At 42.3% G+C, this 14,844-nt stretch overlaps 1 protein-coding gene across 5 annotated transcripts in view; it reads left to right on the top strand.

Moving 5' to 3' along the window:
• The window catches only part of ccdc141 (coiled-coil domain containing 141), a 112,179-nt gene that overhangs the window by 46,325 nt on the left and 51,010 nt on the right, over positions 1-14,844 (top strand). For all 5 annotated transcript variants that reach the window (XM_060928947.1, XM_060928945.1, XM_060928944.1 and 2 more), the window contains 5 exons: positions 3,345-3,464; positions 9,405-9,596; positions 9,798-9,977; positions 10,202-10,381; positions 10,490-10,615. In XM_060928947.1, the coding sequence (XP_060784930.1) occupies positions 3,345-3,464; positions 9,405-9,596; positions 9,798-9,977; positions 10,202-10,381; positions 10,490-10,615 (798 nt within the window). The remainder of the gene's footprint in view (positions 1-3,344; positions 3,465-9,404; positions 9,597-9,797; positions 9,978-10,201; positions 10,382-10,489; positions 10,616-14,844) is intronic.

The following is a 14,844-nucleotide window of genomic DNA, read 5'->3' as shown; positions in this document are numbered from 1 at the left end:
GCGGGAACCGCCATCTTTCTGAAATCCGCATGAAATCTCGCTGAAATCCGCATGGCATTGTGGGAAATCACTCAAACCCCTTCGTTCGGAGTCAGCTCCAGGAAAATCTCCGTTTGGAGGGGTACAGAAGCCCTCCCCCTTCCCCTCCCCCTCCGCGTTAACTGGGATTGGGATACCCCTACCCCTTCACGTGAACGCGCAAAATGGAGGGGAAGGGCCAAGGGGTTGGTCCAAGGGGTGAAATGGGATTCGGCCTTAGTCTTCTGTGGTTAAACTGTGGTAACATACAGTACCAGTCAAAGTTTGTACACACCTTCTAATTCAATGTTTTTTCTTTATTTTTATTAATTAAAAGTCTCTTCGTGTCTTAAAATAATGATGGATGTCATTTCTCTTTACTTAGTTGAGCGGTTCTTGATATAATACTGTATGGATTACTGCAGTTGTGGTGTTGAATCGGGCTATTTACTGTATTTTTATTATTTACTGTTTGATCTGAAACGCATTAAGAAGGTAAGAAACCCGTCCACTAATTACCTTTTGACAAGACACAGCTGTTAATTGAAAAGTATTCCAGGTGACTCCCTCATGAAGCTGCTTAAGAGAATGATAATAGTGTGTAAATTGTCATCAAGGGAAACGCTGGATACACTGAAGAATCTAAAATCTCATCTCATTATCTGTAGCCGCTTTATCCTGTTCTACAGGGTCGCAGGCGAGCTGGATCCTATCCCAGCTGACTACGGGTGAAAGGCGGGGTTCACCCTGGACAAGTCGCCAGGTCATCACAGGGCTGACACATAGACACAGACAACCATTCACACTCACATTCACACCTACGCTCAATTTAGAGTCACCAGTTAACCTAACCTGCATGTCTTTGGACTGTGGGGGAAACCGGAGCACCCAGAGGAAACCCACGCGGACACGGGGAGAACATGCAAACTCCGCACAGAAAGGCCCTCGCCGGCCACGGGGCTTGAACCCAGGACCTCCTTGCTGTGAGGCGACAGCGCTAACCACTACACCACTGTGCCGCCCAAGAATCTAAAATATTAAACATATTTTGCTTGTTTTTTTTTGTTCACAATATAATTCCATACATGTTGTTTCATAGTTTGGATGGAGGATGGTGTCCTTCACAACAAATAGAATCCACACAATAACACAGCACTCATAAAAATGGGTGATACTATAATTAAGATTGAAAGTTGCTCACAGTGTTGACATTGCTGTGCTTCAGTGATATGGCCTGATAATTTAGATGTAATATAACTTGTGTACCTTTTCCTATAATATTTTTATGTTTGGGAAAACAAAAAAGCAATCCGACAGAATAAACCGAACCTACTTGTTTGGCTAGATGTGAAAATGAAGGAGTTCCAATTTTCATATGAAACTGGAGCCAAGCGTATTGATTCTTGAAGGTTTGCTAGAAGGAATCAATCTTTGCCAAAGGCTGTGCAGCTCGCTGCAGTTTGTTGCCAGTCATGTTGCTCTGGGCAAAATTTTTGCTTTCTCAATAACAGTTTATTTCACTCTGCTTTTCTGAGCTGGGATTTGTACAACCCCGATTCCAAAAAAAGTTGGGACAAAGTACAAATTGTAAATAAAAACGGAATGCAATGATGTGGAAGTTTCAAAATTCCATATTTTATTCAGAATAGAACATAGATGACATATCAAATGTTTAAACTGAGAAAATGTATCATTTAAAGAGAAAAATTAGGTGATTTTAAATTTCATGACAACAACACATCTCAAAAAAGTTGGGACAAGGCCATGTTTCCCACTGTGAGACATCCCCTTTTCTCTTTACAACAGTCTGTAAACGTCTGGGGACTGAGGAGACAAGTTGCTCAAGTTTAGGGATAGGAATGTTAACCCATTCTTGTCTAATGTAGGATTCTAGTTGCTCAACTGTCTTAGGTCTTTTTTGTCGTATCTTCCGTTTTATGATGCGCCAAATGTTTTCTATGGGTGAAAGATCTGGACTGCAGGCTGGCCAGTTCAGTACCCGGACCCTTCTTCTACGCAGCCATGATGCTGTAATTGATGCAGTATGTGGTTTGGCATTGTCATGTTGGAAAATGCAAGGTCTTCCCTGAAAGAGACGTCGTCTGGACGGGAGCATATGTTGCTCTAGAACCTGGATATACCTTTCAGCATTGATGGTGTCTTTCCAGATGTGTAAGCTGCCCATGCCACACGCACTAATGCAACCCCATACCATCAGAGGTGCAGGCTTCTGAACTGAGCGCTGATAACAACTTGGGTCGTCCTTCTCCTCTTTAGTCCGAATGACACTGCGTCCCTGATTTCCATAAAGAACTTCAAATTTTGATTCGTCTGACCACAGAACAGTTTTCCGCTTTGCCACAGTCCATTTTAAATGAGCCTTGGCCCAGAGAAGACGTCTGCCCTTCTGGATCATGTTTAGATACGGCTTCTTCTTTGAACTATAGAGTTTTAGCTGGCAACGGCGGATGGCACGGTGAATTGTGTTCACAGATAATGTTCTCTGGAAATATTCCTGAGCCCATTTTGTGATTTCCAATACAGAAGCATGCCTGTATGTGATGCAGTGCCGTCTAAGGGCCCGAAGATCACGGGCACCCAGTATGGTTTTCCGGCCTTGACCCTTACGCACAGAGATTCTTCCAGATTCTCTGAATCTTTTGATGATATTATGCACTGTAGATGATGATATGTTCAAACTTTGCAATTTTACACTGTCGAACTCCTTTCTGATATTGCTCCACTATTTGTCGGCGCAGAATTAGGGGGATTGGTGATCCTCTTCCCATCTTTACTTCTGAGAGCCGCTGCCACTCCAAGATGCTCTTTTTATACCCAGTCATGTTAATGACCTATTGCCAATTGACCTAATGAGTTGCAATTTGGTCCTCCAGCTGTTCCTTTTTTGTCCCTTTAACTTTTCCAGCCTCTTATTGCCCCTGTCCCAACTTTGTTGAGATGTGTTGCTGTCATGAAATTTCAAATGAGCCAATATTTGGCATGAAATTTCAAAATGTCTCACTTTCGACATTCGATATGTTGTCTATGTTCTATTGTGAATACAATATCAGTTTTTGAGATTTGTAAATTATTGCATTCCGTTTTTATTTACAATTTGTACTTTGTCCCAACTTTTTTGGAATCGGGGTTGTACAAAAAAATGTTGATGGCCAAAATGTTATGTTTTTTTTTCCCCCATTCCAGACAGTGATTCATTTGGCAAAGCCCATGATTGCAATTGTTTGAATATTAGAAAAGTTGAGTGAAGCAGTGCTACACTTTTTTTTTTCATGCTGGCTGTTTCTCTAACATGCTTTTCTCTCCAGATCTCCAGCTGGATTAAGACCAGTAATGGCGTCTTATCCAGCAGTACAGAGCCTGGTTCCTCACTCTCTGAGGCTGAGGAAGTGCTCAACAAACACCTGGAGCTCTCCACACATACACAGGTGAGCTTAACTTTATTCACATGCACACATCCTGGCCAAAATAAAAAGTTGCCCACTTTAATATTTCACTGGACCACCTTTAGCTTGGATTATGGTACTCATTCACCATGGCATTCAACCACCTTATGCAACATCACAACGTTTATTTTCATTCAGAGTCACATTAATTTTTCGTCGAGATCTTGTATTGACGACGGCAGAGTCAAACCCCTCCATAAAGTCTTCTCCAGAATATCCCAAAGACTTTCAATGGGGTTAAGGTTGGGACTCTGTGGTGGTTAATTCACATGTGAAAATGATTCCTCATGCTTCCTGAACCACTCTTTCCCAATCTGAGCCCTAATTTTATGCCCATGCCATGAGAGAAGAAAAAATCCATTGATGTGATGATAGTCTGGTCATTCAGTACATTCAAGTCATCAGCTGACTTCATTTTATTGTCCCGTAACATTGCTGAGCCTCGACCTGACCAACTGAATCAACCCCAGATTCAACCCTCAACAATCAACACTGCCTCCAAAGGCTTGGACAGTGGACACTATGCATGATGGATGCATTGCTTCATGAGCTTCCTTTCTTACCCTGACACATCCATCACTCTGCGTTAAGGTCAGTCTGGACTCTTCAGACCACATGACCTTTCTCCATCGCTCCAGAGTCCAATCTTTATGCTCCCTCGCACGTTGAAGCCTTTTCTCCTGATTAGTCTCACTAAGTGTTTTCTTATGGATACACAGCTGTTTAGTCCCAAACCTGTGAGTGTGGAAATGCTCTTACTTTCACTATTAAACCTAGCTGTGAGTTCTACTGTCAGTTATTTATGATTTGACTTCACCAGGTGTTTAATTGCTCTCTGATCATGCTCAGTCAAGTTTTTCCAACCACATTTCTTCAGCCAAGTTGATGGCTCACCACGATTCTTCCAGGTTTTAATAATACATTGGTCAGTTCTTAACCCAATTCCAGTCATTTCAGCAATCTCCTTAGTTATTTTCTTTGTGTGATGCAGAACAATAAATTGACCCTTCTGAAACACAATAACATCTTTTCCATGAGAATGGGACATGTCTAGGTGAAAAGAACTGTTGCCAGCTGAAACATATTAATCACTGCAGTAATTTTCCAATCAAAGGCTCAAGTATTTGCTTATTTAAATCTGAAGTGTGACTTTATTTTGGCCAGGCAGACTATAAACACATGTGAGACTAACTCCATACGAAAACTTCATCAGTCCAATGAAAATCAAGTGGTTTTGCCGGTGGCTATCAGTGTTGATGTTGGTGCCACTGAAAAGATCTGTGAAGCCCAATCCTGGACCCGTATATCTTGTGGAGCAGGCGAGATAGTTCAAAGTGGTATTGTCTATGTCAATATCTTGCTATCCATTGGTCTCTCCATTTATAAATTTATCTTGGTGTTCTTTGGACAACAACTTCTGACCACTAGGTTTCCCGTGGGCTGCCTGTGGCTCTCTTTAGAGCACTTGGTATGGTACAGACCCTTGATTAATGTGAGCTAAACTAGAATTGCCTCGATACTCACTGAAGTAGTTCTCTGGAGGATGTACTCCCATGTAATGCCAAAGATGCATCAAGGTGTCTGATATTGTAGCAATATATATTTTTTCATGTTTCAGAGCCAGATTTCAGCATTACCACTCTTTGATAGACTGCAACATTTGTTGACTTTCGGTTTTATTGATTGATTTGTGGTATCCTCTTATCCAAAGTGATTTAGAAATGAAACAGGATACAACCCAAGAAACTAATGGTTAAGGGTTTTGCTCTCAGCCTCACTAGAGGCTCTTTGGTAGTCCTTGGATTCAAAGTTATCTTTCAATCCCTATGCCAGAGCTTTATCCCTGAGCAACCTCTAGTCTCTTCTTAAATTGCTATTCTCAAGCACTTGGAAGCACAATCTACCAAAGCCTAGTATATATCAAGATATATCAAAAGGCTGGTGGTATGCTGCGAGGTACCAGACTGGTGGACTGTTAAGTTTGGGTGTACCTGTGGTGATTGGTTCTGGAAGTGTGGAAAGTAATAGATGTCTCTTGGACCATGACCAGAGGGTTACTTCTTGCAAAGGAATATTGTTGCTGCAGGGTTTAAAGTTTAAACATCAGTGGACTTGATATATGAGGGTACTTCAGAAAGTTCTTGACCTCCCTCTCCCAGAAAACATCACAGGAGAAAGATTGTTCTTGCATTATTTTTCAACACGGTCTCCTTTAACTTCAATGCACTTGGTCCACCGATGTTCAAGCTTCACTATGCCTTCACAGAAGGAGGTCACATATTGAGCCTCCAGATCCTCCTCAGACAGAAGTCAGATGGTGCCAGGTCAGGTGAGTAAGGTGTACTGGGCAGCAGTTCAAAGCCACATTTGGCTGCTTCTGCCCCACCCCCTGTGCTGTGTGGACGGGCGTGTTGTCCTGGAGGAACATCATGCCAGCTCGAAGCTTTCCTCTCCTTTTTTCTTTGATTGCTTTGTTCATTTGAGTTTTCGTGGACAGTGCTGTAAGACTTTATAATGTACAGTTACGTCCCAAAATGGGAGTTGTGCCCCTTGTGTCAGGGTGAAGCCGAGAACTTTCTGAAGTGCTCAGAAGAGAGTAGATGCAGACCAGCTGCTATGTCAAATGCCTGTGTCAAGTTTCAAGTTCCTATTAAATTTTGGTTGAACACCACTCCCCAGTGTGGGCGATACAATTTGCTGAATAACAATGTTGAAAGCGGCGGCATGGTGGTGTAGTGGTTAGCGCTGTTGCCTCACAGCAAGAAGGTCCGGGTTCGAGCCCCGTGGCCGGCGAGGGCCTTTCTGTGCGGAGTTTGCATGTTCTCCCCGTGTCCACGTGGGTTTCCTCCGGGTGCTCCGGTTTCCCCCACAGTCCAAAGACATGCAGGTTAGGTTAACTGGTGACTCTAAATTGAGCGTAGGTGTGAATGTGAGTGTGAATGGTTGTCTGTGTCTATGTGTCAGCCCTGTGATGACCTGGCGACTTGTCCAGGGTGAACCCCGCCTTTCGCCCGTAGTCAGCTGGGATAGGCTCCAGCTTGCCTGCGACCCTGTAGAAGGATAAAGCGGCTACAGATAATGAGATGAGATGAGACAATGTTGAAAGCTTTTGTGAGGTTGATGTAGAGATCCTTGCTTTGTTTCCTGTACTTCTCATGAATTTCAACAAAGATCATACTGTATTTAGTGTGCTTCAGCCTTTCTTAAATGTGCACACTGTCTCTGTTGTGATGTAATCTGCGAGACAGTATGACTCACGCCATCACATAACAAAAGAGCAGTGATATACCATGGCCTGAATGTTGACAACACAACACCAGGTTACTGTCCCATATACTGTACACACACACACACACACACACACACACACACACACACACACACACACACACCCCATACGTACAGTGCTGTGCAAAAAAGTCTTCACACCCTGGTTTTACTTCATCCAAACTTTTGTTATAGATTTCTATTTTATAACTTCTACATTATTGAGTCACAACAGGACAAAAACATTTTAGAGTCCAAATGGTCAGGTTTTTTTTCCAGCACAAAATTAAATGTTACAGAAAAAAAGTTTGTATCTGAGCAGCATATTCCATCAGAGAGCACTTTTCAGATGAAAAAAGAAAGCATAATGAAGGCTGCTGGGTTTTGGTGTAAAATGAAGAAGTGAGTGTGACAGTCAAAGTGTCCAGAAGAACTGGGGCTGGTTCTGTAAGATGCTCAGGAAAACCTACACATCATTTCCACATAAAACTGACCTCACTGGACCTGTCTCGCACCAAATATTGACTTTGTTTCATTTATTATGGCTCACTGATTACTGTTTATAGTGATTTTTTTAAATGTTGAAACCAGGGCTTTGAACCAGAATTTTTTTCCTATTGGTTCGTTCCGAACAGAAACGGAATTTTAACGTTTCCGGTTTTGGGTTCCACCATTAAATAGACGTTCCCGAACCGGTTAGAACAAAAACATTTCGTTCCCGGAACGGTTAATTACGTTCCCTGTCAGCTGTTTAATGGCTATAAAATTATGTCTCTGTCTCATCCAGCTTAAGCCAAATGTAGGCTAATTCTATTACAACCTTCATTAAATAAGACAAGAAATAATTCAAAACAATTATTATTTCAAATGTTGGCGATTTGGATTCTCAGTATGTCTTCCCATCTACACAAACAGAAAAAGTGCCAAAAATGAAAGATAATTAGTTTAGTGTGTTACCAAAGGCTAGTCAGGCCCTATGCATTGATAGGCTAACAGAGGTTAATGTCATTTAATGTTCGCGAGCCTCTCATTAACGTGGACAAATATATTGATATCGTGTTTGAAATTGACGTTTTTGAATAACGATAGACTGCAATATTTACCTCTTATTTAAGATGTGGAGACGTGATAGTAGTCCACCCTCCCGCTCTCTCCATTCAGTCAGCGAACGTCACACAGGAAGTGAACCCCAGCGGGTCATAGAAACTTGCGCAGGAGAAGAATGGCTTTTTTATTTGTAGGCTACGAAAACTTTGGGGAACGAAATAAAAACCGGTATTAACCGGTTACCATTATTTTTAATAAGCGTTTCTGTTCCGGAACATAAAAAAAAATAAAGTTTCTGGTTTCGTTTCTGTTCCATGTGAAATAGAAAAAGTTCCTGGTTTTCGTTTTCGTTCCTTGAACCGGTTCAAAGCCCTGGTTGAAACATTTAATTTCATTATTTTCAAGCCATTTTTGATCGACAGCATTTCTTTACATGTGCCTCAGACTTTTGCACAGAACTGTACACACACACACACACACACACACACACACACACACACACACACAATGGAACTGTGACTTCTGCCTGATTCTTTTGATAAAGTTCCTTTCGTACTGGAACTCGTATCAAGTGTTACTTGTTAGTTTGCCATATAAATACAGTAATGGGTAATCTAGTACTCTAGGAGGCAGGCAAACAGGTCAAAATCAACAAATAATTAAAAATAATAATAAAAAATATATATAAATTAGAACCGACAGAAACAAACAAACAAAAAAAAATACACCATACACGAGATATAATGGCTCAGAAACACAATCAGAAAAGAGGCAAGACTTCACAACGAGGTGATAAATAACAGTGAATACATGAGCCAGTACTGAGTAACAAGTGGTTTAGTATTTTGGTGATGCCTCTCTGGTGGTATGGGGTGGAATTTTCCTATACCGTAAGTCTGTCAGTCAGTGCGTTTACATGCACATCCAAATCGAGCTACTGTCGGTAATCAAGCTAAGGGTCCCAGCAGGGGTGCCAGAGAAATCGAGCCACAGGTGGCGCTACACGCCCCATCGTGTTGGTACACTTCCGGTTGTCGCCATGAAGAAGAGCTATTCAAGAGTATAAACAAAGTTCTCCTTGTTCCTCCTGACCTCTTCTGCTGCTCGCTACTACTACTGTTGTCATGCCGACCGAGGCTGTTGTGTTTCCCGCTTGTGGTCTCGTCACTCGTCACTTCCGGAAGGGGCAGTGCTGAAGTAAGTAGCTCGACTACGTAGCTCGATAGGGTTTACATGCACTAAGCAGCTCGGCTACAATCGCATAATCTAGGTCGCGTAGCTCGATTACGAGAAATCCAGTTCGGTTCGATTTCAGCCGAGCTAAGGTGTTTCCATGACATTTAGAACTTCAATTTCAGTCGAGCTACGGCAGAAATTCGATTTTCTCTATGTGGATGTAAACGCACTGAGTGAGTCCTGTTCAGTGATGAGCATTGATTAATTATGATATAAACTTGGCAGAATGTAATGCTTTCGTAACTTTCGACAGAAAGCATTTTACCAAAATCATCAGCAGTTTCTCCCCCCCATTCATTCCAATTCCCGGCAAGTTTTATTAATGCTGAATAAATTGTCAAATCGAAGTTTAGGTGTGGTGTTCTCTTGCAGCGTGTTGTAGCAGAGTCGGATGCCACTGAGGGAATGATTGAGGAACTGAGGAAGCTGGAGTCCTCTGAAGCAGTGGAAGTCTCCAACCGGGCCTCTGTGCTGAGAGAGCAGCTAAAGACGCTGCAGAGGAACATCTTGACAGGCCTCGAGAGCCTTAGGAGCTACGTGAGCTTTTTACGTTCTGCCAAAGAGGTGCTTATTCACATTTAGTCGATTTGCCACTGGCAGTTATTGACATTTTCTAAAAATATCTTACTGCAGGAATGAAGTAATCAATGTGTCAAGTTTTTGTACGAAAGAACTGTAACATTTCCTGGGATTTCAGTTCAGTGGTCCAGTATATGCAATGTTAATTTATTTTTATGTTGCTGTGGTGTTAATATCATCTCCCAGGTTGAAGATCTGGTTAAGACATTGTTGGATTGCTATAATAAAAGGCCAGAGGCAGAGGAGGAAAGTGAGGAAACAGGTGTTGCGATGAAGGAAGACATGGATGCAAGATGGCAGCTGTTCTTACAGAAGTTCCTCTCCATGCAGGACCAGGGCAACAACTTTATCAACTCATCTACGATGGTCAGTTCCATGAAATACGTTTACATTTCTCTTTTGGAAGATGTTTGCCATTAATCTGGATTAACCAACACACAATACAGTACTGTTAAGTTGGAAAAGACTGATGAGCAGAAGAATTAAACACATCTGTTTATTTTAGAAGGCATGTCAGACAGCTGGTCTTCTGGACCTATCTCTGTCTTTGCTGCTAAAGCCTCAGTGTTTTCCTTTGCTGCTGGCGACAGGTGGGTGAGACGCCGAGTCTGAATGTCAAAGCAACAGTTTATGTTGTGGAAAAGATCACAGACAGTCTGAGCAGGAAGAAAGCCGAACTCACGGACCTGTGGACGTCATGGCAGCTCCATTACAGTCAACTGAGGTCGGTGAAGAAGCAGTGGAAAAAATTCAAGGATCACCTTAAAAAGGTAACATGGAACAAACCCACTGGACGTGTTTGATGTAAACTATGATGATGAGTGAAATGTTTTGGCTCGAGATGTACATGAGTAATGAGAGCTGTGGTTTGCTTATAGGTTGTGAATGAACTGAAGTCTCTGGAAGGAATTCTTACTCCAGCGTCCAAACTTGACCTGGGAAGTGATCTTCAAAGTGTATCGAAACTGCAAGAGAGCTTCAACTCTACCAAGCCGCAGTTTCTAGTAAGTGCAGGGTTGGAAATCTTTACACACCTCATGATGTTATGTGATTCAGGCCACAATAAAACGGTTCAATGACTCTGTGCATTTTATGCCTCAGTTGTTTTTATTTCAAATAGATTTTGTGAAGTGTGATTACTTGCTGCTTTTAAAGCACAATATTATCATTTTTATTTATCAAAAGAACACCAAGTTAAACACTTAACCTGAATGCTTTGATTTTTATTTTTTTTCCCCTTTAGCACTGTTAAGTTATGAAGGGGCAGCACGGTGGTGCAGTGGTTAGCAACAAGGTTCCAGGTTCGAATCTCACAGCTGATGGGGGCCTTTGTGTTCTCCCCGTGTCTGTGTGGGTTTCCCCCACAGTCCAAAAAGATGTGGTTCGGTTAACTGGCTACTCTAAATTGTCCATAGGTGTGAATGTGTATGTTGAGAGGAAAAAACCTTTATAATAATCCAGTAGAAGGCAACAGGAAACCACTGCTGTAATGTTCCTGAGAAACTCTGATGGACGTCAGAGCCGGACCTGCAGAACACCTGCATGATGAAGGGATGAAGGCCAGAAAGTACAGAACATATTAACAACCCCAAACTACAACCCCGATTCCAAAAAAGTTGGGACAAAGTACAAATTGTAAAAAAAACAGAATGCAATGATGTGGAAGTTTCAAAATTCCATATTTTATTCAGAATAGAACATAGATGACATATCAAATGTTTAAACTGAGAAAATGTATCATTTAAAGAGAAAAATTAGGTGATTTTAAATTTCATGACAACAACACATCTCAAAAAAGTTGGGACAAGGCCATGTTTCCCACTGTGAGACATCCCCTTTTCTCTTTACAACAGTCTGTAAACGTCTGGGGACTGAGGAGACAAGTTGCTCAAGTTTAGGGATAGGAATGTTAACCCATTCTTGTCTAATGTAGGATTCTAGTTGCTCAACTGTCTTAGGTCTTTTTTGTCGTATCTTCCGTTTTATGATGCGCCAAATGTTTTCTATGGGTGAAAGATCTGGACTGCAGGCTGGCCAGTTCAGTACCCGGACCCTTCTTCTACGCAGCCATGATGCTGTAATTGATGCAGTATGTGGTTTGGCATTGTCATGTTGGAAAATGCAAGGTCTTCCCTGAAAGAGACGTCGTCTGGATGGGAGCATATGTTGCTCTAGAACCTGGATATACCTTTCAGCATTGATGGTGTCTTTCCAGATGTGTAAGCTGCCCATGCCACACGCACTAATGCAACCCCATACCATCAGAGATGCAGGCTTCTGAACTGAGCGCTGATAACAACTCGGGTCGTCCTTCTCCTCTTTAGTCCGAATGACACGGCGTCCCTGATTTCCATAAAGAACTTCAAATTTTGATTCGTCTGACCACAGAACAGTTTTCCACTTTGCCACAGTCCATTTTAAATGAGCCTTGGCCCAGAGAAGACGTCTGCGCTTCTGGATCGTGTTTAGATACGCCTTCTTCTTTGAACTATAGAGTTTTAGCTGGCAACGGCGGATGGCACGGTGAATTGTGTTCACAGATAATGTTCTCTGGAAATATTCCTGAGGCCATTTTGTGATTTCCAATACAGAAGCATGCCTGTATGTGATGCAGTGCCGTCTAAGGGCCCGAAGATCACGGGCACCCAGTATGGTTTTCCGGCCTTGACCCTTACGCACAGAGATTCTTCCAGATTCTCTGAATCTTTTGATGATATTATGCACTGTAGATGACGATATGTTCAAACTCTTTGCAATTTTACACTGTCGAACTCCTTTCTGATATTGCTCCACTATTTGTCGGCGCAGAATTAGGGGGATTGGTGATCCTCTTCCTATCTTTACTTCTGAGAGCCGCTGCCACTCCAAGATGCTCTTTTTATACCCAGTCATGTTAATGACCTATTGCCAATTGACCTAATGAGTTGCAATTTGGTCCTCCAGCTGTTCCTTTTTTGTACCTTTAACTTTTCCAGCCTCTTATTGCCCCTGTCCCAACTTTTTTGAGATGTGTTGCTGTCATTACATTTCAAATGAGCCAATATTTGGCATAAAATTTCAAAATGTCTCACTTTCGACATTTGATATGTTGTCTATGTTCTATTGTGAATACAATATCAGTTTTTGAGATTTGTAAATTATTGCATTCCGTTTTTATTTACAATTTGTACTTTGTCCCAACTTTTTTGGAATCGGGGTTGTACTACAGCAAAATGAAAACCACCAAAACAAATACATGAACACAAATCAGAAAGGGGAGGTCCTTACTGACATCACATACACATTGCTATGTATGATTGGCTCCTGCATATGTCAATCTGATAGAGTTAGATTTAGAAGATATTTACAGCTAGAGGAAACAGGAGCCTAAGTGAATCCTTATATTCATGCTTATTTTTATCAAGAGCACGAGTGTGATGTTATTTTAGATGCACTGTCAACATCGCACACCGTTAATGAGTATCCATGAGCTGAAAAGCTGCCTAAAGGAAGATATCTTGAATTAGTCCTGACTGGGATAGCATATGTAACTTTACATCAAAATCTTTCATTTGTCTAACTCGATAACAGCCTGAAAAAGTGCAGGTCTTTTCTTCGTTAATGTGGTTCAGATACACGAGTGTCTGTAATTCTATCCACATTCACTGGATATGAGCAATCGCATGCTCTGATTGGCTACTCTACTACTAGGATATCAGCTCATATACCATGAGTAGAGAAAAACAAAATGGCGGCGCGTGTTGGTGAACCAACAGAGGACGAAAAAACTACTCGAAACCAAAAGCCCAGAAAATACAAAAAAAGCAACAAAATATGGAATGAAAGTATTTGATGGTAAGAGTGTTTGTTTCTTTTTTTTATTTTTCAAGAGTTATCGCATTTTTCACAAATTGCTCCTGTCATTTCACCGGTTTGTTTACATTCTAAGTGGAAATGATTTTGTTGGATGTTTTGTATAAAGTTTTTATTTATTGAATTTGCAAAAAATAACAAAAATGCTCTGTTTCTCAAAATCCAGTGACTGGGGATAGAATAAAAGTTATTCCACTCAATCTCACCGTACATGGATTATAGACAACTCTGTGCTACGCGCCTCATCGACTATCAGCTCATGTATGACTCGATTTCATGGAATAACTTGTATATACACACCAGAAGTGACGGTGACCTCTTCAACCTCGCTCACTTCTGGGCTAGGACCAAATTGCGGCAGGTCCTCGTAAGATAAGAGAGATGTTCTTCACTGATGATGCAGAACTGACTGCACACTTCTAGGAGGCACTACAGTGACTTGTCACCTGCTTTGCACATGCATGCAAAGCATTTGGCCTTACCATCAGCCTGAAGAAGACAAACATACTGGGCCAGGATGTGAGCAGCACCCCAAACATCTCCATTGGCGACTACACTCTTGAGGTAGTGGAAGACTTTACCTACCTTGGCTCCAACATCTCCAGCCACCTCTCCCTGGATGCCGAGCTCAACAGATGAATCAGGAAAGCAGCATCAGCCATGTCTCGCCTGTTAAAGAGGGTGTGGGCCAATTCCATGCTGACGACCAACACCAAAACGCAGGTGAACCAAGCATCAGCTCAGCACACTGCTCTACGGAAGTGAAACATGGCCCTTCTGTTCTCAAGAGCGCAGACTTGACATGTTCCACTTGCACAACTTGAGAAGGATCTTGGGCATCACATGGCAAGACAAAGTCACAAACAGGGATGTTCTTGACCAGGCAGGCATTCCAAACATGTTCGTTCTGCTCACACAGCAGCACCTGTGCTGGCTAGGTCATGTTGTACGCATGGATGATGGCTGGATCCCTAAGGACATGCTCAACAGGTAGCTCGCCACTGGCTCCAGGCATGTTGGAAGACCTGCCCTTGGCTACAAAGATGTCTGCAAATGCAACCTGAGAGCAGGTGACATTAACCCAGCAGACCTGGAGACTGTGGCCAGTGATGGCAGTATCTGGAGATCAAAGGTCAAGGAGGGAATTCAGCGAAGTGAGGAAAAGAAAAGGGCGCAGACAGCAGAGGACTGCACTGGCACCTAGAGAACCAGGTGCTGAATTCACTTGCAGAAACTGCAACGGAGCCTGGTGATCCAGGATCGGTGTGTACACCCACAGCAGGCGCTACAACCCCACAGATTGAAGAGATCAATGCCATGGTGCAGTACTCCATTGTCTCTCGGGACAGACAGATGCCAACATGTGTATTAGTTCTGAAAA

The sequence above is a fragment of the Neoarius graeffei genome, chromosome 9, assembly GCF_027579695.1.
Source record: "Neoarius graeffei isolate fNeoGra1 chromosome 9, fNeoGra1.pri, whole genome shotgun sequence".
Classification (NCBI taxonomy): Eukaryota; Metazoa; Chordata; class Actinopteri; order Siluriformes; family Ariidae; genus Neoarius; species Neoarius graeffei.
The sequence above is the reverse complement of the archived record's forward strand: the minus strand, read 5'-3'. Positions and strand labels throughout refer to the sequence as shown.